At 41.3% G+C, this 27,683-nt stretch overlaps 1 protein-coding gene and 1 pseudogene across 1 annotated transcript; one reads left to right on the forward strand and one right to left on the reverse strand.

The window, feature by feature from the left end:
- Nucleotides 1-2,217: 2,217 nt before the first annotated feature.
- On the reverse strand, nt 2,218-7,500 carry LOC111957450 (zona pellucida-like domain-containing protein 1; annotated as a pseudogene).
- Nucleotides 7,501-15,657: 8,157 nt separating this feature from the next.
- On the forward strand, nt 15,658-22,533 carry LOC111958384 (heat shock cognate 70 kDa protein). Its single transcript, XM_023979642.2, has 9 exons — nt 15,658-15,760; nt 17,347-17,556; nt 17,655-17,860; nt 18,036-18,188; nt 18,332-18,887; nt 19,301-19,503; nt 19,728-19,926; nt 21,595-21,827; nt 22,001-22,533. The coding sequence occupies exons 2-9, from the start codon at nt 17,352-17,354 to the stop codon at nt 22,187-22,189; spliced, it is 1,944 nt and encodes a 647-aa protein (XP_023835410.1). The 5' UTR covers nt 15,658-15,760; nt 17,347-17,351; the 3' UTR covers nt 22,190-22,533.
- Nucleotides 22,534-27,683: the final 5,150 nt, after the last annotated feature.

Here is a 27,683-nt window from a genome sequence, read left to right on the forward strand (position 1 = left end):
TATGATGAAACTGGCTCTCATGAGGACCGCCACAGGAATGGAAGACCCAAAGTTACCTCTGCTGCAGAGAATAAGTTCATTAGAGTTACCAGRCTCAGAAATTGCAGCCCAAATAAATGCTTCARAGAGTTCAAGTAACAGACACATCTCAACATCAACTGTTCAGAGGAGACTGCGTGAATCAGGCCTTCATGGTCGAATTGCTTCAAAGAACCCACTACTAAAGGACAGTTGATGTTGAATATTGGGAATATATAGCCTTGCTTTCTTATTGCCAGTTGATGTTGCCTGTTGATGTTGAGATGTGTCTGTTACTTGAACTCTGTGAAGCATTTATTTGGGCTGCAATCTGAGATGCAGTTACCTCTAATGAACTTATCCTCTGCAGCAGAGGTAACTCTGGGTCTTCCTTTCCTGTGGCGGTCCTCATAAGAGCCAGTTTCATCATAGTGCTTCCTGTGGGGCTTGATCAAGTTCTTGACTGACCATGTCTTACAGTAATGATGGACTGTCATTTCTCTTTGCATATTTGAGCTGTTCTTGCCATAATATGGACTTGTTCTTTTACCAAATAGGGCTATCTTCTCTCTCTCTCTTTATATATATATATACTGTATATATACAGTGGGGAGAACAAGTATTTGATACACTGCCGATTTTGCAGGTTTTCCTACTTACAAAGCATGTAGAGGTCTGTAATTTTTATCATAGATACACTTCAACAAAAATCCAGAAAATCACATTGTATGATTTTTAAGTAATTAATTAGCATTTTACTGCATGACATAAGTATTTGATACATCAGAAAAGCAGAACTTAATATTTGGTACAGAAACCTTTGTTTCATACGTTTCCTGTAGTTCTTGTCCAGGTTTGCACACACTGCAGCAGGGATTTTGGCCCACTCCTCCATACAGACCTTCTCCAGATCCTTCAGGTTTCGGGGCTGTCGCTGGGCAATACAGACTTTCAGCTCCCTCCAAAGATTTTCTATTGGGTTCAGGTCTGGAGACTGGCTAGGCCCCCTCCAGGACCTTGAGATGCTCTTTACGGAGCCACTCCTTAGTTGCCCTGGCTGTGTGTTTGGGTCGTTGTCATGCTGGAAGACCCACCACGACCATCTTCAATGCTTCTTACTGAGGAAGGAGGTTGTTTTCCAAGATCTCGCGATACATGGCCCCATCCATCCTCCCCTCAATTACGGTGCAGTCGTCCTGTCCCCTTTGCAGAAAAGCATCCCCAGAAGTGATGTTTCCACCTCCATGTTTCACGGTTGGGATGAGTCGTGGGGTTGTCTCATCCTTCTTCTTCCTCCAAACACTGCGAGTGGAGTTTAGACCAAAAAGCTCTATTTTTGTCTCATCGACCTACCGCACATGACTCTCCTTCCTCCTCTGGATCATCCAGATGGTCATTGGCAAACTTCAGACGGCCTAGACATGCGCTGGCTTGAGCAAGGGGACCTTGCGTGCGCTGCACGGAGATTTCATCAATGACGGCGTAGTGTGTTACTAATGGTTTCCTTTGCGACTGTGGTCCCAGCTCTCTTAGGTCATTGTCCAGCGTCCTGCCGTGTAGTTCTGGGCCTGATCCTTCACCTTCCTCATGACATTGATGCCCCACAAGGTGAGATCTTGCATGGAGCCCCAGACCGAGGGTGATTTGACCGTCATCTTGAACTTCTTCCACATTTTCTAATAATTGCGCGCAACAGTTGTTGCCTTCTCTCCAGCTGCTTGCCTATGTCCTGTACCCATCCCCAGCATGTGCAGGTCTACAATTTTATCCCTGATGTCCTTACACAAGCTCTCTGGTCTTGGCCATTGTGGAGAGGTTGGAGTCGTGTTTGATTGAGTGTGATGGACAGGTGTGTCTTTTATACAGGTAACGAGTTCAAACAGGTGCAGTTAATACAGGTTAATGAGTGGAGAACAGGAGGGCTTTCTTAAAGAAAAACTAACAGGTCTGTGAGAGCTGGAATTCTATCTGGTTGGTAGGTGATTCAATACTTATTGTCAGGCAATAAAGAATGCAAAACAATGAGATTACTGGATTTTGTGTGTAGATCCGTCTCTCACAGTTGAGTGTACCTATGATGCAAAAATTTAACATCGACTGCTTTGTATGTAGGAAAACCTGCAAAATCGGCAGTGTATCAAATACTTGTTCTCCCCACTGTATATACACTGTATATATTATGTATGTTAATTGTCATCTCTACATCCTCACACTAGTGGGCTTTGTGAGGGTTCCCAGGTGATGACAGAAGTGATCATTGAGACAGGGCTGGTTGCTCATGAACTCCATGGTGCTGGAGAAGCAGAGGGAGATACAGAGCTGGGCCAGCGTGTCACTGCAGTACAGCTGACGGTCCGTCAGCACCGTCTCAAAAGACCTCAACCTCACGTCTGGCTCCCAGCCCTCCCTCAGAGTGTAAAGGGAACAGGTGCATCTGATCCAGGGCAGTGGAGAGTCAATGTCTCAATCAGCYTCCCAAATGGCATCCTATTCCCTATATAGTGCATTACTATTGACCAGGGCTTTGGTCAAAATTAGTGCACTATCAATGGCATAGGGTGCCATTTGGGATTTAGACCATGAGTCATAGGGGTAAATATAAGTATGAAACTGTTAGTGGCAGAGACGCAGAGCTATGTGCATTCCTTATTTAGAAGTTTCCCACAGTGCAATACTGTACAGTACAACACAGTACAATTTTCGTACATTAGTGGGTGCCACCCCCTGCTACATTTTGAATTGCTTTACATGTTTGTCACCTATGGGATAATATATTAACTCTCCTTTTTTATAACGTTTTTATGCCTTTTCTTGTGCCTAAAAAGTCCATCAGCTCCTTTTTCTCTTGTGGGTTTGAAGAGTAATTTATCTCTTTATCGTCTTAATCCATTTCTTGGCAGACCATAGCCAGGATGTGTGCAGCCCAAAAAAGCCCTGCCAGTCAACTAGGCATTCAGTACACACACCCAAAGAGAACCCAAACAGTTCTGTACATACATATCACGCCAAAAGAGTGTTTTAGAATACTGATGGATGTGAGTATTTAGACTACTAGTACTTAAATCTGTTACCAAAACTGTACTTTGTTATGCTGCTGGTTTAGGTTTTCTTTAGACTTTTACACGTTCTTTGACTGAACTAATATTGTATTTAGGCTACTGAATATACAGAAACCAAAAGATAGGTYCCAGGTGAAATTTCTTAAATAAGACAAATAGTCAAAAATAATTACTTGTGTAGGTTCTGTGAAAGCTTTTCAACATGCTGCTGTTTTGACTTGTTGCACAAAGGGAGAACATTCTCTATAATCAAGCTGAAGCTACACTTGAACATTTGTATGATACATCTACATAATCACCCAACCAAGACATCCATGATACTCTCCCCACTGACAGTCCACGGCTGCTTTCCCAGTAATAAGGCACGCACTGTCACAAAATAAAAGATAGGAGAATCAAACTAGTATAACTATTCTTAGGTAAAGGCCAAGACTAGAGTTGCCAGTTTTGTTGGCCCAAGAGCAAACATCTAAAAATGATATGGAGGATGGACAATTATTTCACACAAAAAATATTAATAAAATACTTTAATATGAATCTGTCAAGCAAGTGCATACAACATTTGCTCTGGCCTTTAGCTATCAAACATTTACTCTGACTAGCAGTCAGCTACCATACAAAAGATTCTTACAGAAATCTGTACATGCCATATAGGAACTATACATTTAGGTGTGTAGAGGTTTACCTCTAGTGCCCTGCTGCTACTTCAATTATAAATTGCTATGTTTCTTAACAATATGCATGAACTAACCATTATTTACTCATGTTACCAAGAACTAACCATCCTTTACTCATGAACTGAGAACTAACCATCCTGTACTCATGAACTGAGAACTAACCACCCTTTACTCATGTTACCGAGAACTAACCATCCTTTACTCATGAACTGAGAACTAACCATCCTTTACTCATGAACTGAGAACTCTAACCATCCTTACTCATGACTGAGAACTAACCATTCCTTTACTCATGCTACGAGAATTTAACCATCCTTTACTTCATGAATTTACCCAAGAAGTAACATCCTTTACTCATGAACTGCAGAACTAACCATCCTTTCTTCATGAACGAGAACTAACCTATCTTTACTTATGTTAGCTAAGAACTAAAACATCCTTTACTCATTGAACTGAGAACTAACCATCTTTACTCATGTTACCAGAAACTAACCATCCTTTACAATAACTGAGAACTAACCATCCTTTACTCATGTTACCAAGAACTAACCATCCTTTACTCATGTTACCAAGAACTAACCATCCTTTACTCATGAACTGAGAACTAACCATCCTTTACTTATGAACTGAGAACTAACCTTCTTTACTCATGAACTGAGAACTAACCATCCATTTACTCTGTTCCAATGAGATACTAACCATCCTTTACTCATGTTACAAGAACTAACCATCCTTTCTCATGTACCAAGAACTAAACATCCTTTACTCATGAACTGAGAACTAATCCATCCTTACTCATGTTACCAATAACTAACCATCCTTTACTCATGAACTGAGGACTAACCATCTTTACTTATGTTACAAGAACTAACCATCCTTTACTCCTGATAGAACTAACCATCCTTTACTCATGTACGAAGAACTAACCATCCTTTACTCATGTTACCAAGAACTAACCACCTTCCTTACTCATGAACTGAGAACTAACACCCCCCCCTCCTTTACTGTCATGTACAATGAACTAACCATCCTTTACTCATGAACTTAGACTAACCATTCTTTACTTATGTGACTCAGAACTGAACATCCTTTACTCATGAACTGAGAAACTCCAACCATCCTTTACTCATGTTACCAAGAACTAATCATCCTTTACTCATGAACTGAGAACTAACCATCCTTTACTCATGAACTGAGAACTAACCATCCTTTCCTCATGAACTGGTAACTAACCATCCTTTCCTCATGTTACTAAGAACTAACCATCCTTTACTCATGAACTGATAACTAACCATTATTTACTCCTGTTACCAAGAATGAACCATCCTTTACTTATGAACTGAGAAATAACCATCCTTTACTCATGGATTGAGAACTAACCATCCTTTACTTATGAACTGAGAACTAATCATCCTTTACTCATGGATTCAGAACTACCATCCTTTACTAATTTTACTCATAACCTGCCACTGTATCATGTATTCACAACAGCTGTCTACATGTTCTAGGAATGTAAAATACCCCACTGACTGTTAGCTAGGAGACTGGTCCCAGTCTTCAGCCATGTCAGGAGAGACGGTGTCCCTAGTCCTAGACCATATTTAATTGGAGGATGGATAACCTTCCCCTCCTCAGGAACAGACCAATGAACAGGGCCATGGAGAGACAGATCACAACCAGCACCGAAGTTGTGACGTCCATACGGCCCATTGGGCTTCTCTGGGACTGGGAGGAGACTGTTGGAAGGGCAGGAGGGATATATCAACACTGTAGCACATTTATTTTATTTTAATGAAAGCCATAGGCTTTGATGACTGTGATTATCAAGGGCAACTTGGAAGAATTTCTTACATTGTGAAGCTGTTGGAAGACCTGTAGCAGAGGGAAACAGAATAAGGTGGTCAAGAATGAAGTGACTTACATAACGATCCATTTAATTACTCATACTGTATGAGCAATGAGGTGACTAATCAATTTCACTCTCATCAAGTGCCATTAATTAATGTCTGATATATCATTCATGTCTGATATCATGTCACACCACTGGTCCAGTGGTATAGTATGGCTACACCGTTGTCCTCTCTTTCTCCTAGAGATATCTGAACAATTCTGAGATCAAACAGGCAAAGTTCAGACAGGAAGTCAGTTTTCAGTTCCTACCGGTTTGAAACATTTGTCTAGTCAGTTGAATAAGCTTAGAATAGCATAGGGTTGGTTGTCTAAGAAATTTGAGTTCTTCAGAGGGTAATAATGTCTGTGAAACCCAGACTCTAGGCAACAGGTTTTAAGCCGGAACATTAGAACGTTGTTGTAGGCATCCCAGATGTCTAGAGAGTCAAAAAGCAATATGGTGAACGGGATCGTGACCGCCACAATGTATTGTCGCAAAACGTTTAGTTTTGTTTCTCTGAGTGAAGGCAGTGACCTGTGTGTTATTTTCTAATTGTTGATACTTACTAAGGACGAACAGGAGGACACCTCACAGAGTCGGGTGACAGTGCAGATAGAAAGTGGCGACGGTCATGTTCTTGTGTTCAATGAAACGGAAGGTGTGCATGCTGAGACGCTCCATTCAACTTGACCCTGGTTTGTCCATCATGTGTACGTACACCTTCTATGAGACAAGAGATATGAATCATACACATACTGTACGCATACACGATTTAGGCGTGACCGGAAACAAAAAAGGCTTCAGTTTCAGTTACAGAGTTATCATAAATCTATAGAAATTAAACTGGGTGAATAATATTGACTCACCCAACAAAGAGGTCATATTAGGTGCTGTTGTTGGGAACGGGACTTGTTGTTGCGTAGCATCGGTCAAGCAGAACGTGGAAAGGAAGAGAGGGACTGATTCTAGAATGCAGTATAACTACAACACTTTTTTTCTTAAAGATATGTTTTTTCTTGTGATACATTGTACGTTTTGCAGTATGGTACTTTACAAAAGGCTTTTATTGAGTTAGATTTTATCTGTGTATTGTAGTCCTAACCTCTGTTAGATTGGTGGCTTTCACCCCCACAAAGATTCAGGTCTTCAGATTTATTCCATTCTCTGGAACAATGAGTTTCTGAGTGTAGTCAGTGTCCTGTTTCACAGCAAAACACCAGTCTATTATAAGCACAACACAATTGCTTCATATCCTGTAGAAGTGCACTGTGTACTTATGGCAGCCATGTGCTCAAGGTACACACAAAGACAAACCACTTACACTGTAGAGCCACATACTCAGAGTACTGACGAAGCTGCCGCTGTTGTCCCTCACTGCCAGACTCACACCCGATCTGTGGACAATCAAGTGGGGGGAATGTTACAGAGACACATACTGTACATGGTTAACACTCAATAATTGAGTCATTAGATGAAAGGATGCAGAATTATACTTGGAGTTATAGTAGAGTAGGTGGTGAACACCGCGACTTTACTATTGTTGACCAGATACTGCAGAGGGTAGCGACAGGAGATAGGTGACAATAGCCGCACTGGAGTCCAACGAGTTGATGATGCCAGATATATAACAAACTAGACATTTGAGAAGTCAGAAAATAATCCAGTCCCAACTTAATTGATTATGTGCAGTCAAGACAAATAGATTCAAAACMGTAACGTTCGTTCTCCTCTGAGGAGGAGCAAGGATCGGACCAATATGCAGCGAGGTATGAAGACATAATGATTTATTTAAAGAAAGACGAACACGAAGCACACTTGATAAATGACAAAACGACGTAAACAGACTTGAGAACATATAACAATGACCGCACGAACAGGAAAGAACGAAACGAAACGGTACCGTGTGGTGCAACAAACACAGACACAGCAACAATCACCCACAAACAAACAGTGTGAACAGCCTACCTTAATATGGTTCTCAATCAGAGGAAACGTAAAACACCTGCCCCTGATTGAGAACCATATCAGGCTAATTGAAAAGAACCCAACATAGAAACACATAACATAGAATYCCCACCCAGCTCACGTCCTGACCATACTAAACAAAGACAAAATAAAGGAAATAAGGTCAGGAACGTGACAAAAACACCCAGTTTAGAACAGTAGGGGCAACTCAACAAATCAAATACTAATTTTGCCTCACCATACTGAAGTTAAATTATATCCTCTAATTAACCAGCAGGTAACTACATTCCTGTAGTTGATTTACCCTGAATGTGTTGGAGCAGACAGCCACAGGATCAGCAGTTATTGACAGATTGAATTTCAGGAGCAGTCAGGCATTCCATAGCACTCAGGGAGGAGGAACTGTGCATTAAGGGCCATCAGTAGACTGGGCATAACAAGATACTCATCTCCATAACCTCAGTACCACAGGTCAATGTGATGTCAAAGTTCACTGAGAAAGACCAGAGATATGAACCATTAGATAAGGCAAAGGAATAGTGTACAATGTGGTACAATAATACTGAAATACTATAATAGTAATTACCTGACATTTTGGTGATGTTGATGTGTTTTATTATCACCCTAACCTCTGTTGAAATAAGAGGGGATGGAAGTACTTGTATCACCTGAGCAGTGTATTCACTAACTTGGTGGTCTGAATGGTGTGTGCGTGTCTGGGCCTCACTCTGCAGAATCAGGCCAAGTTGACACAGAAGCAGGGGCAGCCACATTGTTCTCAGTCTGCAAGTACAAGACACACCACAATGAGGATCAAGGCATTCACCAACTTCTTCTGAGGCCATTATCTGAAAAAACATCACACATCGATATGACTTTGTCTATAAACTCACAATCCACTTTTTGAAAAGGTTAGCCAATTACAAAATCACAAATAAACAGGAAACAGGAAAGATTTTACTGATTAATCTTGCACATTAATAGATTAAAGGCAAACAAGCTTCTTACATTTGTGCACTAATTAAAGCACACATTTTTATGCATATATTATTAAGAAAATAAGCTAATATTCCTCTGGTTGATGACATTCCAGAGATATGGCAAAAAAAAGACCCTGTAAGTGTTCATCTTGTCTTTATCTCTTTCTCCAGCTCCCTGTATTTATACTGGCCTCCTAAGGTGCAGAAGGGAGTGAAAGAAAAACATCCCATACAAAAGACAACATGGGATATGGATGTTCAGAAACATCTCACTACTGTAGAGTGCCTTCGGAAAGTATTCAGACGCGTTGACTTTTTCCACARTTTATTATGTTACAGCCTTATTCTAAAATGGATTAAATAAAWGTTTTTCCTCAGCAATCTACACACAATACCCCATAATGACATTTTTGTGAAAATGTATTAACAATAACAAACTTTAAAAAATTATTCACATAAGCATTCAGACCCTTGCTATGAGACTCAACATTGAGCTCAGGTGCATCCTGTTTCCATTGATCATCCTTGAGATGTGTCTACAACTTTATTGGCGTCCACCTGTGGTAAATTCAATTGATTGGACATGATTTGGAAAGGCACACACCTGTCTATATTGTATTGGGGTATTGGGGTATTGTGTGTAGAGTGATGAAGGGGGAAAAAAACAATACATTAATACATTTTAGAATAAGGCTGTAACGTAACAAAATGTGGAAAAAGTCAAGGGGTCTGAATACTTTCCGAAGGCACTGTATGTTGTTGTATTTTCAACATGGCTATATACTTAATTATTAAGTTTTTGTTTTTTTTGAAATTTCGTATTTTGCCAATGATATCTGTCAGTAGACATACCTACAATGACGCTTTAGAATGCAAGACTAAAAGTGAATTATTAACATGGTGAAAAGAAGTACACGAATGCACTTTAAAGTCAGACAATTTCATMACATATCCTCTGACAGTAATTGTATGATTTTTGTGCTGATTAAAGCCAATTGACTTCAACAGAGTTGTGGATCTGATATAGAGCCACAGGATGAGCTCAGTGCTCSYGYAACAACTTGATGACATAATTAATGTAATTTTATGTCTGTCTCAATTGAGTTACAATCAAGTCCACACCAAGCACATACTGTCCATGGAAAAGAGAGCCGTGATGGTAGGTTGGATGGAAGGTGTTATTATTAAGGTGTTAATAGGCATTAATGGTGTTATGTAAAGACTACATAATGAATAGTCTCGGGCATAATGTAACAAGCACATTCAATTCAAGTACACTACCGTTCAAAAGTTTGGGGTCACTTAGAAATGTCCTTGTTTTTAAAAGAAAATAACATTTTTTTGTCCATTAAAATAACATACAATTTATCAGAAATACAGTGTAGACATTGTTAATGTTGTAAATGACTATTGTAGCTGGAAACGGCTGATTTGTAATGGAATATCTACATAGGTGAAAGGAGGCCCATTATCAGCAACCATCACTCCTGTGTTCCAATGGCACATTGTGTTAGCTAATCCAAGTTMATCATTTTAAAGGCTAATTGATCATTAGAAAATCKTTTTGCAATTATGTTAGCACAGCTGAAAACTGTTGTTCTGATTAAAGAAGCAATAAAACTGGCCATCTTTAGACTAGTCGAGTATCTGGAGCATCAGCATTTGTGGGTTTGATTACAGGATCAAAATAGCCAGAAACAAATAACTTTCTTCTGAAACTCGTTAGTCTATTCTTGTTCTGAGAAATTAAGGCTATTCCATGCGAGAAATTGACAAAAAACTGAAGATCTCGTACAACGCTGTGTACTACTCCCTTCACAGAACAGAGCAAACTGGCACTAACCAGAATATHTATTCCCTGTCCAGGAATAAAAGACACACCTATTGAAGAGAGAGAGCCAGGGTCTTTTGTGTGGCACCCCAACATGAAAGGGACTTCTAACTTCCCTGGATCCACCAGAGACAGCACTACAATAGCCTGTATGAGGACAGCCCAATAAAGACCCATGTTAGATTACTCTTGAGGTATCCAATGATAAAAGTCCYTTTGGATTTTGCCTTTGTTTACTATATGTATATCTATTTTTCTCCAAGGCATGCCATTGGTGTTGTTTACTGTAGGCCTAGAGATGTTTTTACCATTACATAAGAACCATAAACAAACAACACATTTATAGGACTGCCACCATGTATCTGACATATGTCTTTCATTATTTTTCATCTATAATCTGAAGGGTTCTCTGATAATGGCACTCCACCCTGCAGCTATTTCTTCTTTCTGTGCAGGCTTTCTCTATCAACCTGCTCCAGGCCAGACGGCAGCAATTGTTCAGTGAGGCACCCTCTTTAGCTAAATCCCAAACTTATTTCTCTCTCTCTCTCTCTTTCTCTCTTACTCTCTCTCTCTCTCAGGGGTATGAGTCAGATGGCAGGAGAGGAGACAAACATGTTCTCTGCTCTCATCTCGTGTACTCTAGTTTCCCTATTCCATTCCATCCAAGCACAAACAACATGAGCAATGGACAAACAAACCCCACATAGCAACAGGGGACTGTTTGCATGTTTTGACTTGTCTCTGTTCCTTTTTCATGATATGACACCTGACCTTTCMAACAGTAGAATAACGATAAATATAATTTCTTCAGTTTAGTGTCATTAATTATATAAAACCAGACTCACATTATGTTGTTGATATGCAAAATGCAATGCATATTACAATTACATGGTAGGCCTATGCTCTTTGCTGACAGTATAAATTAAACAACTAAAGTGAAAGACCATGAGAGGTCATTCCACGAAATGAGTGTATTTTGCGTCACTTTGATATTTTAAGTAGAAATTGTGTACAAATAATACCCTTTAATATAGAACACATTGCATGAAAAATTCAATAACTCCGGAAACAAGACTTGCTAAAGTGCAACAATTCAGCATTTTTACATGCATTTTGACATGCATCCTCTGTGACTACTAGTAAGATTTTCACCCACTTAAGCCCAACATTTCTCCAAGTTTTCACCATCATTGTAAAACCCTCGTTATTTTGTTGCTTCGAAAAATGTCATTTCTGAAGATTATTATTAATATTTTGGCAAGAAAACAACAACCTGTCCCACAAGTTCAGCCCTGTTATGTGAACTGAACTCTTTTTTCAATATTTATCTCAGTAGGTAGGTTTCCATCCAATTAGTGACAGATTTTCATGCGAATATTCAAAAATCCGCATAAAATAAAATCCGCACCAAAGATGTGTGTTTCCATAAAATTTACTAAAAGGTTGTGCGTGATGACGTAGTGCACATAAAAATAACATTTTGCYGTTAAATTCCAATGTACCGAATAAAAAACTACAAGTTAAATGGGTTTCCATCGCATTTTCAACTCTACTGATGGTTTTCTCACAACAAATGTTGGGTTATATAGCGAGTGTGCCCGCTCGGGTATTGTTAGGGGCGCTCTAGCCAACAGTACTATCTGCGGTTGTATAGTTTACATTATGAGATTATTATGGACAAAATAGCGAGTTTATTTGTATTTGCCAAGCATAGATTATCATGTAACCAGAATAAGACCATCGATATTTATTGGAAAGGAGAATAAAGCTCATCACCTTGCACTTTCCCAACCCTGTGAAGTTCATCATCATTTATTTAATCTTTAACTTCATAAACTGTATGCTTTCCTGATGAGTCGTAGTGGGAGGACCACACAACATGTCATCACGTGACTCCAAATTTACTTTGATATAATGGTTATTGGCCTATATCAATATTTGCTCATAAAAGCGTTTCCACCAACATTTTTCGTGTAATTAATTTTACCACATAAAACGATCCACCTGGTCTAGCGTATTTTGTTTTGTCAACATTTGGAAAGTTGACAGAGAAATGTTGTTTTGAAAGGTTGGATGAAAACATTAAAAGGTTGGATGAAAACCAGTGTCAAATCATAGTGTAAAAGCAGGTGAGATGGTTTTATTGTTTTGGGCAATTTTTTTGTGCTTGTGGTGGAAATCTGAGCGGGTCGAGCATGCACTACCGGTCAAAGGTTTTAGAACACCTACTCATTCAAGGGCATTCTCTCACTCTTGGCATTCTCTCAACCAGCTTCGTCTGGAATGCTTTTCCAACAGTCTTGAAGGAGTTCCCACATATGCTGAGCACTTCTTGGCTGCTTTTCCTTCACTCTGCGGTCCAACTCATGCCAAACCATCTCAATTTGGTTGAGGTCGGGAGACTGTGGAGGGTAGGTCATCTGATGCAGCACTCCATCACTATCCTTCTTGGTAAAATAGCCCTTACACCGCCTGGAGGTGTGTTGGGTCATTGTCCTGTTGAAAAACAAATGATAGTCCCACTAAGCCCAAACCAGATGGGTCGGCTTACTGCTGCAGAATGCTGTGGTAGCCATGCTGGTTAAGTATGCCTTGAATTCTAAATAAATCTCTGACATTGTCACCAGCAAAGCACCACCACACCATAACACCTCCTCCTCCATGCTTTACGGTGGATAAAACACATGCGGAGATCATCCGTTCACCCACATCACGTCTCACAATGACACAGCTGTTGGAACCAAATATCTCAAATTTGGACTCCAGACCAAAGGACAGATTTCCACTGTCCATTGCTCGTGTTTCTTGGCCCAASGAAGTCTCATCTTATTATTTGTGTCTTCTTATTATTTGCGCATACTGGATGCTCTGGCGGAGGAGTAGGGTTGATCCGAGAGTTCTGACCTCACAACGGCAGTAGTGGTTTCTTTGCAGAAATTCGACCATGATGGCCTGATTCACACAGCCTGATTCACACAGATGTGTCTGTTACTTGAATTCTGTGAAGCATTTATTTGGGCTGGAATTTCCGAGGCTTATACTCTGCAGCAGAGGCAACTCTGGGTCTTCCATTCCTGTGGCGGTCCTCATGAGAGCCAGTTTCATCATAGCGCTTGATGGTTTTTGCGAATGCACTTGAAGAGACTTTCAAAGTTCTTGAAATGTTTCATATTGACTGACCTTCATGTCTTAAAGTAATGATTGGCTGTCGTTTCTCTTTGCTTATTTGAGCTGTTCTTACCATAATATGGACTTGGTCTTTTACCAAATAGGGCTATCTTCTGTATACCCCCTACCTTGTCACAACACAACTGATTGGCTCAAACGCATTAAGAAGGAAATACATTTCACAAATTAACTTTTTAGAAGGCACAATTGTTAATTGAAATGCATTCCAGGTGACTATCTCATGAAGCTGGTTGAGAGAATGCCAAGAGTGTGCAAAGCTGTCATCAAGGCAAAGGTGGCTATTTGAAGAATCTCAAATATAAATATATATTTTGATTTGTTTAACACTTTTTTGATTGCATATGTGTTATTTCATAGTTTAATGTCTTCACTATTATTCTACAATGTAGAAAATAGTAAAAAATAAAGAAAAACTCTTGAATGAGTAGGTGTTCTAAAACTTTTGACCGGTAGTGTAACTTCAAATAAATAGGTTAGTCCTAAATATTTCAAAAATGAAAAGCATTGTATTTGGGAAAAATCATTCACTAAACCTCAACTAAATCTTGTAATGGATAATGTGGAAATTGAGCAAGTTGAGGAGACTAAACTGCTTGAAGTAACCCTGGATTGTAAACTATTATGGTCTAAACATATACAACAGTTGTCGAAAAATGGGGAGAGGTCTGTCCGTAATAAAGCGCTGCTCTGCTTTCTTAACATCTCTATCAACAAGGCAGGTCCTACAGGCCCAAATTTTGTCACAAAAGGGGACTTAGGACAATTACAATTGGCCCAGAACAGGGCAGCCCGGCTGGCCTTTAAATGTACAAGAAGAGCTAACAATAATATGCATGTCGATCTCTCCTGGCTCAAAGTAAGTGGAGAGATTGACATGTTGAATGCATCTGTTTAAACTACTAGCACACAGCTTAGACACCCATCCATACCACAAGACATGCCAACAGAGGTCTTTTCACAGTCCCCAAGTCCAGAACAGACTATGGGAGGCTCACAGAACTACCTTGAGCCATGACTACATTCAACTATGTCACATCAAGTAACTCATGCAAGCAGTAAACTCTGATTTAAAAAAGAGATACAAATACATATTATGGAACAGTGGGGAGTGTGAAGAGACACACACATGATAACATACGCACTATACACACATGTACACATGGATTTTGTGTTGTAGATATGTAATAATAGAGTAGTGGCCGGAGGGCATATGTTCGTAAATTCACTCTGGAGTGCCAGAGTGTACTCCGAGCGTTTCTATCCGAGCGTTCAGACCGCATACTGGATGCTCTGGCGGAGGAGTAGGTTTGATCCGAGAGTTCTGACCTCACAAAGGCAGTCAAGAACCCAAGCTAACTGGCTAACGTTGGCTAGCTTGCTAGCTACAGTACTTCCAGACACAAATGAGAGAACACCTCACTCTGACCATTTTACTTGCCCTAGCAAAGCTGGTTTGGCTGTTTCCATTTTTTTTCCCCAGAGCGTTGGTGACTGTAACTGTGCTGCTCGCAACAATTTAATTACGCGTTTTTTGCCGATGTTTACTGACACCGGCCATATTCAACAGGTGTTGAGCGTTCATAAATTAATCAGTTATTCTGAACACTAGCACTCTCAGACAAGAGTGCTCTGAAAACGGAGTAGACAGCCAGAGTGAATTTATGAACGCACCCTTAATGTGTTGTGAAATCTGTTGTGAAATGTAATGTTTTCAGTTGTTTATAACTGCTTTAATTTTGCTGGACCCCAGGAAGAGTAGCTGATGCTTTAGTAGGCCATCATTGTAAATAATAATTCGTTTTTAACTGACTTGCCTAGTTAAATAAAGGTTAAAAAAAAGAAGAAATTAGGTTGGAATAATACTGTGAAATTGTTTAGGTGGGATGGAGTTTTGGCCTGCCTAGGACATCACCATCACTTTTTTTTTGTGACACTTGCATTCAATTAACTGCCCCTCCCTGTGGCACACAAGAAGCTTGACTTGATTGGCTACATCGCTCAGTTCTAGACTGTTCTGCGGAAATCTTTATATTCCTCAGAAATCACCAGCCCGCCTACTTTCTTCCGAGAATATTGTAGAGGCGGAAACCTTCTGTACTATTCAGGGTGAAGCTACATTTTCTGGCTGATTTCTAATCTTTAATAAGGTAAGCATTTTGAAATGGAGGTTGAATATCAGCATTACAATTGTTGGAGATGGAAAAACAGTAAGTCAGGCTAACAAACTTGAAGCAATACTGAAACAGCAAGCAATAAGTGGCTATATTAGGCATAATATGGATTCACAGGAAACGTTACCTACGGTTGGGTTTCATATTCAACGTCTCCTGTAAACCCAGATTCTAATTGAAAATGGCTACATTATTTTTGAATGCAAAAATAGTTTCAACGTTTGCGTCATCGGATATGGCAGTTTCAGTTTGCCTCCAGTTTAAAGGGACGCTCTCTTGTTAGGCTAACTGTGAAGAAGGCTTGCCTTCCAACATTAACCTATTCAGTTGAACAATTGGTTTACTTTTTCGATGTAACATATGTTCGAGTTTAAATAATTGGGTGTGAAACTTATTTTAATGGCAAGCCTATCAAGTCTAGCCTACGTGAGTTGGATGGTGATGAAGCTGAACGGAATGTTCTAGCAATTTCCCAACACACCCGCCGCAGGGCAGGGGCGTGCCCTCAGTGACACAACTCCCGGCAAAATGTTTGTTTTGTATTTTAGTAGGTGATAGTGAGGAATCGCTTCCAGGATTTGTTCTATCATGTTCATTTGGTTAAAGTGTTAAGCATGGAATTACTTTAGCTATTCAGTTAAAACAGGCGGACATTAAAAAAAAACGTAAACAGTACTTAACCCCCCCTCTTTCTAACTCTGACTGCCGATAGCTACTTTGAGGAAAAATGTACTTTCTATGCCTGTGAATGCACTAACTGTCAATCGCTCTGGATAAGAGTGTCTGTTAATGACTAAAATGTAAAATGCTGTAATAAAGCACGTCTTCTTTACCCCCCTGCCTACTCCCAACCTGTAACTAGAGAAACACTCTTCACGCTGCTTCGATACCGAAGTTACTTTGTCGTAGCAGGCTCTTCTAACCTGCTACTAAAATAACTGTCTGTATCGAGACGAAATGCTTTGAAGAATGTCTGGTTGAAAGACAGCTGTTACACTGAAGGTCAAGACAGGGATGAGTCTTTTTTTGAATGCAGAATCGCATTAGTGGAAACCAAGACTGTTCTCAGGGCAGACCTGTTTGTATCTAGATTTGTGGGGTTGGGACAATTTTAGCAATTTCTAACCCTTTTCCTAACCTTAATCTAATTATCCTAACATTACAGATTAATTCTCCTAACATGCCACATTAATTATCCTAACCTGCTGCTTAAGTTCTCATAAACCTGCTATGAAAAGTCACTTCCGCTAGTAAAAACCAGCAGAGCTGCCTTGAGAGCAGTGTGAGTATCCAATAATGCGATACTCCTTTTTGAACAGGTGGTCCCGGGGTCTTTCAATGACACAATAGGCTACTATTGTATGAACTTTTCTGAAAATAGCATCATGTGTCACAGGCCTATACCAAAATAGACCCAACTTGACCAGTTGTACAGAGTTGTCCCCTAGAGTCTACCCCCAGGATCACTTACCTGGGTCAATGAGTTCATACCTAGATCTCTTAAAAAATCTCTACTTTGCCACCACACAGTTTGTTTTAATGATATCACTCTTCATTTTCAGACGCCATGTCAAAAGGACCAGCAGTTGGCATTGACCTGGGCACCACCTACTCATGTGTGGGTGTGTTCCAGCATGGCAAAGTGGAGATCATTGCCAACGACCAGGGCAATAGGACCACACCCAGCTACGTCGCCTTCACAGACACAGAAAGGCTAATTGGGGACGCCGCCAAGAACCAAGTGGCCATGAACCCCACAAACACAGTGTTTGGTAAGAAATTCACTTGGAGAAATTGATCGAATACCATGTACGGTATGTAAGATGTACGTGTGGCATTAACTCCTGTTTACCCCCTTATCTTTATCCAGATGCGAAGCGGCTGATTGGGCGGAAGTTTGACGACAGTGTTGTCCAGGCAGACATGAAACACTGGCCGTTTACAGTGATCAACGACTCGACACGGCCCAAGGTCCAAGTGGAGTACAAGGGAGAGACCAAGGCCTTCTACCCAGAGGAGATCTCCTCCATGGTGCTGGTCAAGATGAAGGAGATTGCAGAGGCCTACCTGGGCAAGGTGAGCATCACAACAGTCCTATCACTCTGTCTTCATAGCAACGCATGTTATGGTCTTTTGGGTGTTACTGAATGGTTTAACAAAATATAAATGCATTTTTCTCACACTAGAGGTGACTTTCAAAAATGAAGACTGTCTTGTCTGTTCACTTAGTTGTAAATATTTCCTCCTGCAGACTATAACCAATGCAGTGGTCACTGTGCCAGCTTACTTCAACGACTCTCAGCGCCAGGCAACCAAAGACGCAGGGACTATCTCAGGTCTCAACGTACTCCGCATCATCAATGAGCCAACCGCTGCTGCTATCGCCTATGGCCTGGACAAGAAGGTTAATTTATGTATATTTATCAACACTAACAACAGTACTTAGAACCCAGAACTGTAATGCGTACCTGAGGCCCATTGACCATGTGTTTTGAGAGACAAATTTCACCCTAAAAATAATTTAACTCACCCAAAAAATGTTTTTAGGTGGGAATGGAGAGAAACGTCCTAATCTTTGACCTGGGCGGTGGTACGTTTGATGTGTCCATCCTGACCATCGAAGACGGGATCTTTGAGGTGAAGTCCACTGCCGGAGACACCCATCTTGGAGGAGAGGACTTCGACAACCGCATGGTCAACCACTTCATCTCAGAATTCAAGCGCAAATACAAGAAGGACATCAGCGACAACAAGAGGGCCGTGCGTCGTCTGCGCACTGCCTGTGAGCGTGCCAAGCGCACCCTCTCCTCCAGCACCCAGGCCAGCATCGAGATCGACTCTCTGTATGAGGGTGTCGACTTCTACACCTCCATCACCAGGGCTCGCTTTGAGGAGCTGAACGCTGACCTGTTCAGAGGCACCCTGGACCCTGTTGAGAAGTCTCTTAGGGACGCCAAGATGGACAAAGCCCAGGTCCACGACATTGTCCTGGTGGGAGGCTCCACGCGCATCCCCAAGATCCAGAAGTTGCTGCAGGACTTATTCAACGGGAAGGAGCTCAACAAGAGCATCAACCCTGACGAGGCTGTCGCCTATGGTGCAGGTGAGGCTCTTTATTTTTCGAGCTCCCTCTTTTATCTAAAGCTTTGCCCAGTAAACCTTCTTGTCACAACCTACTTTTTCTGTTCTACCATTTCTAATCTTCATCCAGAGAAGCCCTAATCAAATCAAATGTATTTATATAGCCCTTCTTACATCAGCTGATATCTCAAAGTGCTGTACAGAAACCCAGCCTAAAACCCCAAACAGCATGCAATGCAGGTGTAGAAGCACGGTGGTTAGGAAAAACTCCCTAGAAAGGGCAAAACCTAGGAAGAAACCTAGAGAGGAACCAGTCTATGAGGGGTGGGCCAGTCCTTTTCTGGCTGTGCCGGGTGGAGACTAATATGGAAAGGACATTGTAAATTCTTTGATGGTTTGTTTAAGAATGAGTGATGACCCTGTGTCTGTTGACAGCTGTCCAGGCGGCCATCTTGTCCGGAGACAAGTCTGAGAACGTGCAGGACCTGCTGCTGCTGGACGTCACACCTCTGTCCCTGGGCATTGAGACGGCCGGAGGGGTCATGACTGTGCTCATCAAGAGGAACACCACCATCCCCACCAAGCAGACGCAAACCTTCACCACATACTCAGACAACCAGCCTGGGGTGCTCATTCAGGTGAGCGGAATGTACTATGACTCATTCCTAGGTACCTCAATGGATTGTGTCCATCAGTGTCAAAATGTTAGCATATACTCCAGTTGATATTTAAGTTGAATTTGGATCGGAGTCAATATTGACCCACACACTCATTTATTTGTTAGTGTTTACATTTAAACTCGAGATGAGAATTTGAATGTATCCACATGTGTTGACCTGAGTGTGTGTTTGTGTCCTGTCAGGTGTATGAGGGGGAAAGAGCGATGACCAAAGACAACAACCTACTGGGGAAGTTTGAGCTGTGTGGGATCCCACCAGCCCCCCGGGGTGTGCCTCAGATAGAGGTCACCTTTGACATCGACGCCAACGGCATCATGAACGTGTCCGCCTCTGACAAGAGCACTGGCAAGGAGAATAAGATCACCATCACCAATGACAAAGGTAGACTTAGTAGTAGTTACAGTTAAAGGACAAATCTGATTTTCAAACAATAAAATAGCACCCACCCGCCACTGTTTTGGGGGAAAAGTTGAGGGATGGGGCTGGAGAAATGTACCCACTCTCAAATTTATAGACCTAGCTATAGATGCAAGGACTGATCATCCATGATATCAAAATTCTAGTTTTAACCATGTTTTGAGGCTGAACAGTGTTTGTTTACAATTATATTGTTTACAAACAAAGGAGTTAATTAAACTAGCTTATATGTGACCGACCGACTCGATCCGGTCTTATGTAGCAAAATGTTCAATCATTTTTTACTTTGGATCAAAGTGGAGACTGAGCTGGATAATGGTATATCATACGCTACAGTTGAGGAACAATGGGAAAGTAATTCTGCTTTGAAWGTTTGATAAACTTAGAGAGAAAATGACCTTGGAATGTTTTGGTGCATCTACTGGAGAGCCCCTCTTTGTCTACACCTATTCAGCATCGTTCACACCCTCTTAAGCTTTAGCCCCACCCATCTCTTTAAGAATTTGCATGTGAGGCCGAGGAGTAGGGTAGATCCAAGCATTCTGTCCTAACAGCAGTCAAGCACCCTAGCTAACTGGCTAACATTGGCTAGCTTGCTAGCGACTTCCAGACACAAATGAGAGAACAGCTCACTCTGACCATTTTACTTGTCCTAGCAGAGCTGGTTAGGCTGTTTTATGTTATCCAGATCGTAAGTGACTGCAACTGTGCTGCTGGCAACAATTTAATTGCGCTTTTTTCCCAACGTTTACTGACATGGGCCATATTCAATGGCTGTTGAGCGTTTGTAAATTTGTCAGTTATTCTGCGCTCTGAATTTACCAACAACGTCTATCAACAGTTGTCGCAGTGACATCATTAACTTTTAAGACATGTAGCTAGCTAAACAATGATCCATAATCCCAGCTCATGACGTTACTACCCTGCATGGATCTGCAGGCAACAAAAACCAGGTTCAATGTTAGCTAGCTAACATTAGTCTATAACTAGCAAGCAAATTGCTCTGCGGTATGAATAATATTTCTACAAAGATCATGCACGTAAAGTTCGCTAGAGAGCCAGCTAACATTAGCTAGCTCGCTAACAGTACACTTCAACTTAAATGAAAATGACTTTCTGACAAAATTAGAAACGTGTAATATTTGAATATTATTTTTGGTTCCGACGGGGTACTACTGTTGGACTAGAATTTGAAGCTACTTTGAAGAATCTCAAATATAAAATATATATTTGTTTAACATTTTTGGTTACTACATGATTCCATATGTGTTATTTCATAGTTTGATGTCTTCACTATTACTTTACAATGTAGAAAATAGTCCAAATAAAGAATAACCCTTGAATGACTAGGTGTGTGTAGATGTATATTCAAAAGTCCAAACATGGATGAACCAATCACAGATTGCCTTGTAAATCTATAGTCTGCCTTGTAAATCTATAGTCTGGGATCTGGGTATCTGTTCATGGCAATTAAATTGTTGATATTTACCCTTTAATTCTTGAACATCCAAATCCCAGAATGAGCTTTAAACACTATGCCATTGTAAGGTATGCACACCATTTTTAAATAGGGATGTTCTCTCCAACAATGCTTTAACAAAGCCATCTCAATGTCTGTCCCTCTCTCCATAGGTCGTCTGAGTAAGGAGGACATAGAGCGCATGGTCCAGGAGGCTGAGCAGTACAAAGCTGCGGACGACGTCCAGAGGGACAAGGTGGCGTCCAAAAACGGCCTGGAGTCGTACGCCTTTAACATGAAGTCCACCGTGGAGGACGAGAAGCTCAAGGGCAAGCTCAGCGACGAGGACAAACAGAAGATCATGGACAAGTGCAACGAGGTCATCAGCTGGCTGGATAAGAACCAGGTACAGTGCTGGCTCTGGGTCTTTCAACCAGAATGGAGTGGGTTAACATTCATATTTAAAATCAAGTATTGCGCTCTGAGTCCCTCATTGTAATTTGATTATACAAATGTCTGGTGGTTCAACAAGGAGGTTGGAGCACTAATGTCTATCTTTCTCTTTCTCTCTCCTTGTAGTCTGCAGAAAAGGAGGAGTTTGAGCACCACCAGAAGGAGCTGGAGAAGGTGTGTAACCCAATCATCACCAAGCTGTACCAGGGTGCAGGGGGCATGCCCGGGGGGATGCCAGGAGGGATGCCAGGGGCTGGTGGTTCCACACCCGGAGGAGGCGGATCCTCTGGACCAACCATTGAGGAAGTTGACTAAACCATTGAGTATACTTTTACTCCTGATTGGATATGGCTAAATAATGGTCCACATTCTATAGCTTGGAATGTGCTGAACCTTTATTTTCACAATCTGCATTGACTACTTTTGTTTGTTTTGGTCATTAATCTTTTTATGCTGAAAGCAACCAATGGATTTAATATTTTTCATGGGCACTGTTCTACCTATTGTTAAACATTTTCAGTTCAACCAGTGAATGGTTACTACTGTATACAGAGCATGTTTTTCACAAGTGGAATTCTGTGACTGCAAAATGTTTTTGCCTTTGCACTGCACTGTTGGCCAAAAAAAACTATTAAAAAATAAAGAATATCTTGAATTCACACTCTTCCAGATCCTCCTTTTAATTTTGACACCTATGACAGTCTTGATGACCATCAGGGTTTATCATATAGATGTTAAAGCTGTGCTATGCAGAAATCACTTGCCATTTCCTGGTTGCTAAAATTATTATAGTTTGCCTTATTTCAGTTGTTACAAAAAAAAGCACATAGTGTATAGAGAGAATCATTGTACCATCTAAACAGCTGKAATATATTTACATAACCAAAAATATTGTATATTCAGCTGTTTAAAGCTGGTGTACAAAACTGAAATGTAAAAGATGCCAAAATTAAACTTCAGAATGGGAAGCATAGAAAGGGTGCAAATAGAACATTTACCACTTAGATTTGCTTTTACTGAGTGACTGATCTATAACTCACATTTTTATGAATTTGTCGGGTCACCCAAAAAGTTACACAATGCAGCATTAAAGAAATGATCTAACTTATAACTGAACATAATCATAACTGTGGTGTATATTCTTATCAGACAGATGAATACCACTCAATAGAAAGAAGACACAGACAATTTAATTAACGCTTATTCAGTAGAGGTAAGGTAAACAGGAAATTACGTAGGTACGTAAACCCCGGTCTCAGCTGTGTTTTTTAAAATTTTTATATAAAATTAGCGGCAGTTGGCATTTCTCGGGCATTCATGCATCCTATAGGCACACATGTAAAAGAAAATTGGAAGAGATTACAATTCAGTTCATGGATATACTGTCCACTGGATTATTTACTTATGTGAAGAAGAAAAAATAATTCAAATGAATCATGTTGGACAGAGCCATCTCAAATGGCACCCTACAGGACACCTATATCACCCGATGTCACAGGAAGGCCAAAAAGATCAAGGACAACAACCACCCGAGCCACTGCCTGTTCACCCCGCTATCATCCAGAAGGCGAGGTCAGTACAGGTGCATCAAAGCTGGGACCGAGAGACTGAAGAAGCTATTTTATCTCAAGGCCATCAGACTGTTAAACAACCATCACTAACATAGAGGCTGCTGCCAACATACATATTCAAATCAGTTAAGAACAAATTCTAATTCGGCCTAGGAAGAGTGGGTTAACTGCCTTGCTCGGGCAGAACGACAGATTTTTACCTTGTCAGTTAAGGGATTCGATCTTGCAACCTTTCGGTCACTAATCCAACACTCTAACCACTTGGCTACCTGCCTAGTGGTTAGATGAAGAAGAGGATGCCGGCAGCAAACGTCTTGTCAAACCCACTGAAGGAGGAGGAGCGTATGAAAGCCATGACGCCGATCACGATGCCAATGAAGGCAGGCTAGCAGGGAGAGGATCATGAAGGCACGGGTGGCATCCCAGTACGCTGGTGACAGAGAGGGCACAGAGAGGACAAGGCTGATACTCAGTACAGTACAGGTACTTACCAATAAGCATTACTACCATTCCTGTCTACTACTGAAATACATTTCACACTTTACTAAAATGTGACATCACTTAACAATTACTTATTACACAATATTCAATATATTGCACCAAATATTGAAATGTGGTGATTTATTCCCAACTAAACCTGCTCAAATAAAATGAGCTGAGCCGACTCCAGCGCAGTACAACCCTCCGCCCATGAAGCTGTACATCCTGCCAAGCACAGGAGGTGGAGACAGTTAGCCTACAGCACAACTGGCTGGACACTGAAGCCTCTCTATACACTACCATCTCATGGCTGTGAATACAGCATAGAGTAACACAACATTGCATGCTTTGAATAGTTGAAAGGGTCTGAAACCAATTACATTTTCCAAAGAATAATCTTTCAGGGTACACATTCATATTCCACTTGTTTTACCATAGGCCTGCTGCTTTTAGACAGTTTGTTAGAGCAAGGTATTTTCAAATGGCCATTACATCGTTTTAGCTTTGATACACTGCATTTAACCTGACAGGACAGAAGAAACAGATCACGTCATATCTTCTGTCCTTTCTATGAAGAAATATTAACTTTAAGTCACCTAGATTATGTCAAAGCACACATGACATAACATTTTAGGTAAGTAATAACCTACCTTTATTATCCTTTTTGGAAAAAAGTCAGAAATTCCAATATTACAGGGGGGTTGTCAAAGCACTCCGGAGCCTGACATTGCCCAGGATGGCAGGAAAGTTAAGTTTGTGCGTTGGAAACCAGGCGAACAAACGGCCTCGAGGCACACTAGAGCATGCTGAGCCACAACCAATCACAGGGAATGAGTTTTGTGTTTTAGGGAATCTGCTGAAAATACAAAACTATTGAAGTGCTGGGTAAGTCACAGTAATACTGATAACACAGGGGTATAATTCAAAATGCTGCACTACCATCCACAGTGGACATGGGTTGGCAATAGGCTCCAACACTATGCAGTTAAAGTACATTTCACATAGTTATTTCACACAGACATTTTTAAAAAGTATAGTTGGGGATCTCATGTTGGGTAAGTTAAATTTAGATAAACTTATCTCTCACAACATCAGATGTTAAAGTATTCAAATCTTTATCGAAACTACATTTGAACTCCCAAAACTGCTTACAATTAATTTAATTTAAACTGGCCAGTAATTCTCTGACCTTGATCCAAAAAGCAGCTTCAAACACACACTGTGATGAATATGAGTCACTATGTAACACTCCTCTGCTAGGGTAGCAGGTGTCTAGAACAAATGATGGTACATTTATTTTATAATCGCAAAACAGTTATTCTAGTTATTCAGTGTTATTCCTTAAGTAACACATTTTGAGTAAAAGCAATCAATGATTATGTATTCAAACATTTTTGGTGGAGAGTTAAGTCTTTTGGGAGGCGGYAACATAATCAGAAAACATTTTATCAAAACATTTTACACGGTAGGGTCTGAAATTCTTTGATAAAGTTTGATAAAGTTGATAAAACCTTGATAAAGTTGAGCAAAAATGACTGTATAAAATAAATAATTCAAATAATGAGCCATGCTCAAATAAATGGGGAAATTCTATTCTTTTAAACTCATACAATTGCTCTCCAAAAGGTAGGGGAGAGGCAATTAGTTGAATGCAAGCGTCACAAAAAAATCTGTTTTCATCTCAATATCAAATCATTTCTGGGTTACAATTTAGTACCTTACTGAGATAGTTTTCAATTTAAAAGGACAAAAATAAACAAAAATAGATTCTTAGCAAAGAGCCATTTCTCAAGCAAGAACTAAGCTAGGACTCTAGGAGTGGTCTGAGTGGGGAGGGGAAAACTGAAAACAAACTGTTATTCGCAGACAATTTTGGAACTGTCTTTCTTATTGGTCTATCAACTAATTTACCCCCTGGTGATGTCGCTAAGCAGTCAAAAACTCCATCCCACCTAATCAATTTCACAGTATTATTCCAACCTCATAGTGTAGACATATATATGTCTACACTATGAGGTTGGAATAATACTGTGAAATTGATTAGGTATATATATATAGGTATACAGTTGAAGTGAAAAGTTTACATACACCTTAGCCAAATACATTTAAACTCAGTTTTTCACAATTCCTGACATTTAATCCTAGTAAAAATTCCCTGTTTTAGGTCAGTTAGGATCACCACTTGATTTTAAGAATGTGAAATGTCAGAATAATAGTAGAGAGAATGTCACGGCTTCCGCCGAAGTTGGTCCCTCTCCTTGTTCGGGCGGTGTTCGACGTCACCGACCTTCTAGCCATCGCTGATCCATTTTTCATTTTCCATTGGTTTTGTCTTGTCTTCCATCACACCTGGTTTCAATCCCATCAATTACATGTTGTGTATTTAACCCTCTGTTTCCCCTCATGTCTTTGTCAGTGATTGTTTGTTGTATGTTTTGTGCAAGTCATGTTCTGGTGTGTGACGGGTTTTGAATCCTTTRATACAAATGTTGTATATATTGTTTTTCAGAGTTTTTTAGCATTTATTAAACTGCTCCGTTTATACCAAGTTCACTCTCCTGCGCCTGACTTCCCTGCCACCAGCACGCACCCATTACAGAATCACCGACCCATTTAGTCAGCAGGACAAGGTACCCCGGCCATAGAGGTGGAGGAGAGCGTCCAGGAGCTTGCAGCAATACTTCACCATCTTGGTATCGCCATGGACCGCGTTGTCCAGAAAATGGACCGCTGGGAGAGACAGGGAGTTCTTCCAGCGCCTCCACCAGCACAYCCGGGGTCTCCCCTGAGCGCCCCTCTTCATCCTGGTTCCAATGGGATTCGTCTCTCCCTGACCCAGGAGTACAACGGAGAGGCTGCGGGCTGCAGGGGGTTCCTACTTCAACTGGAGCTATACCTGGCCACCGTCCACCCGGCTCCATCTGGCCGTGACAGGGTGTCCGCCCTCGTCTCATGCCTCACCGGGAAAGCCCTGGAGTGGGCCAACACCATGTGGAGAGAGGGAGATGTGGCGTTGGACCAGTTTGAGGAGTTCACCTGCCGTTTCCGGGCAGTCTTCGACCACCCGCCCGAGGGTAGAGCGGCGTGTGAACGCCTCTAACATCTGAGGCAGGAGACGAGGAACCTTCAGGAGTTCGCACTGGAGTTTAGGACCCTGGCTGCCGGTGCGGGATGGAACAACAGGGCCCTGATCGACCATTACCGCTGCAGTCTGTGCGAGGATGTCCACCGGGAGCTGGCCTGCAGTGTCACCACCCTCACATTGGACCAGCTGGTGGACCTGTCCATCAGGCTGGACAATCTGCTGGCTACTCGCGGATGTTCAGATCAGGGTCTGGTGGTTCCATCCTCTCGCACCCCCTCTCCGATACCCATGGAGCTGGGAGGGGCGGTACGCAGGGAGACCGGAGGGGGTTCCCGCTCGTGTACCATCTGTGGCCGCAGAAGTCACACTGCTGGTCGGTGCCGGGTTGGTTCCTCTAAGAAGCGAGGCAGCAGGCAGGGCGCTCTGGCATCACCCCAGGTGAGCCGGGACCATTCTCACCCAGAGCCCTCTGTTGCACAACTGTTTGTGTTTGTCACTTTTCCTGAGTTTTCCCAGCATAAGGCGCTCGTCGATTCAGGCGCGGCTGGGAATTTCATGAATAGAGCGTTAGCCCATAGTTTAGGGATCCCCATTGTTCCCGTGGATGTGCCTTTCCCCGTTCACGCCTTAGATAGTCGACTATTAGGGTCAGGGTTGATTAGGGAGGTCACTG

Source organism: Salvelinus sp. IW2-2015, linkage group LG4p (genome assembly GCF_002910315.2).
Source record: "Salvelinus sp. IW2-2015 linkage group LG4p, ASM291031v2, whole genome shotgun sequence".
Classification (NCBI taxonomy): Eukaryota; Metazoa; Chordata; class Actinopteri; order Salmoniformes; family Salmonidae; genus Salvelinus; species Salvelinus sp. IW2-2015.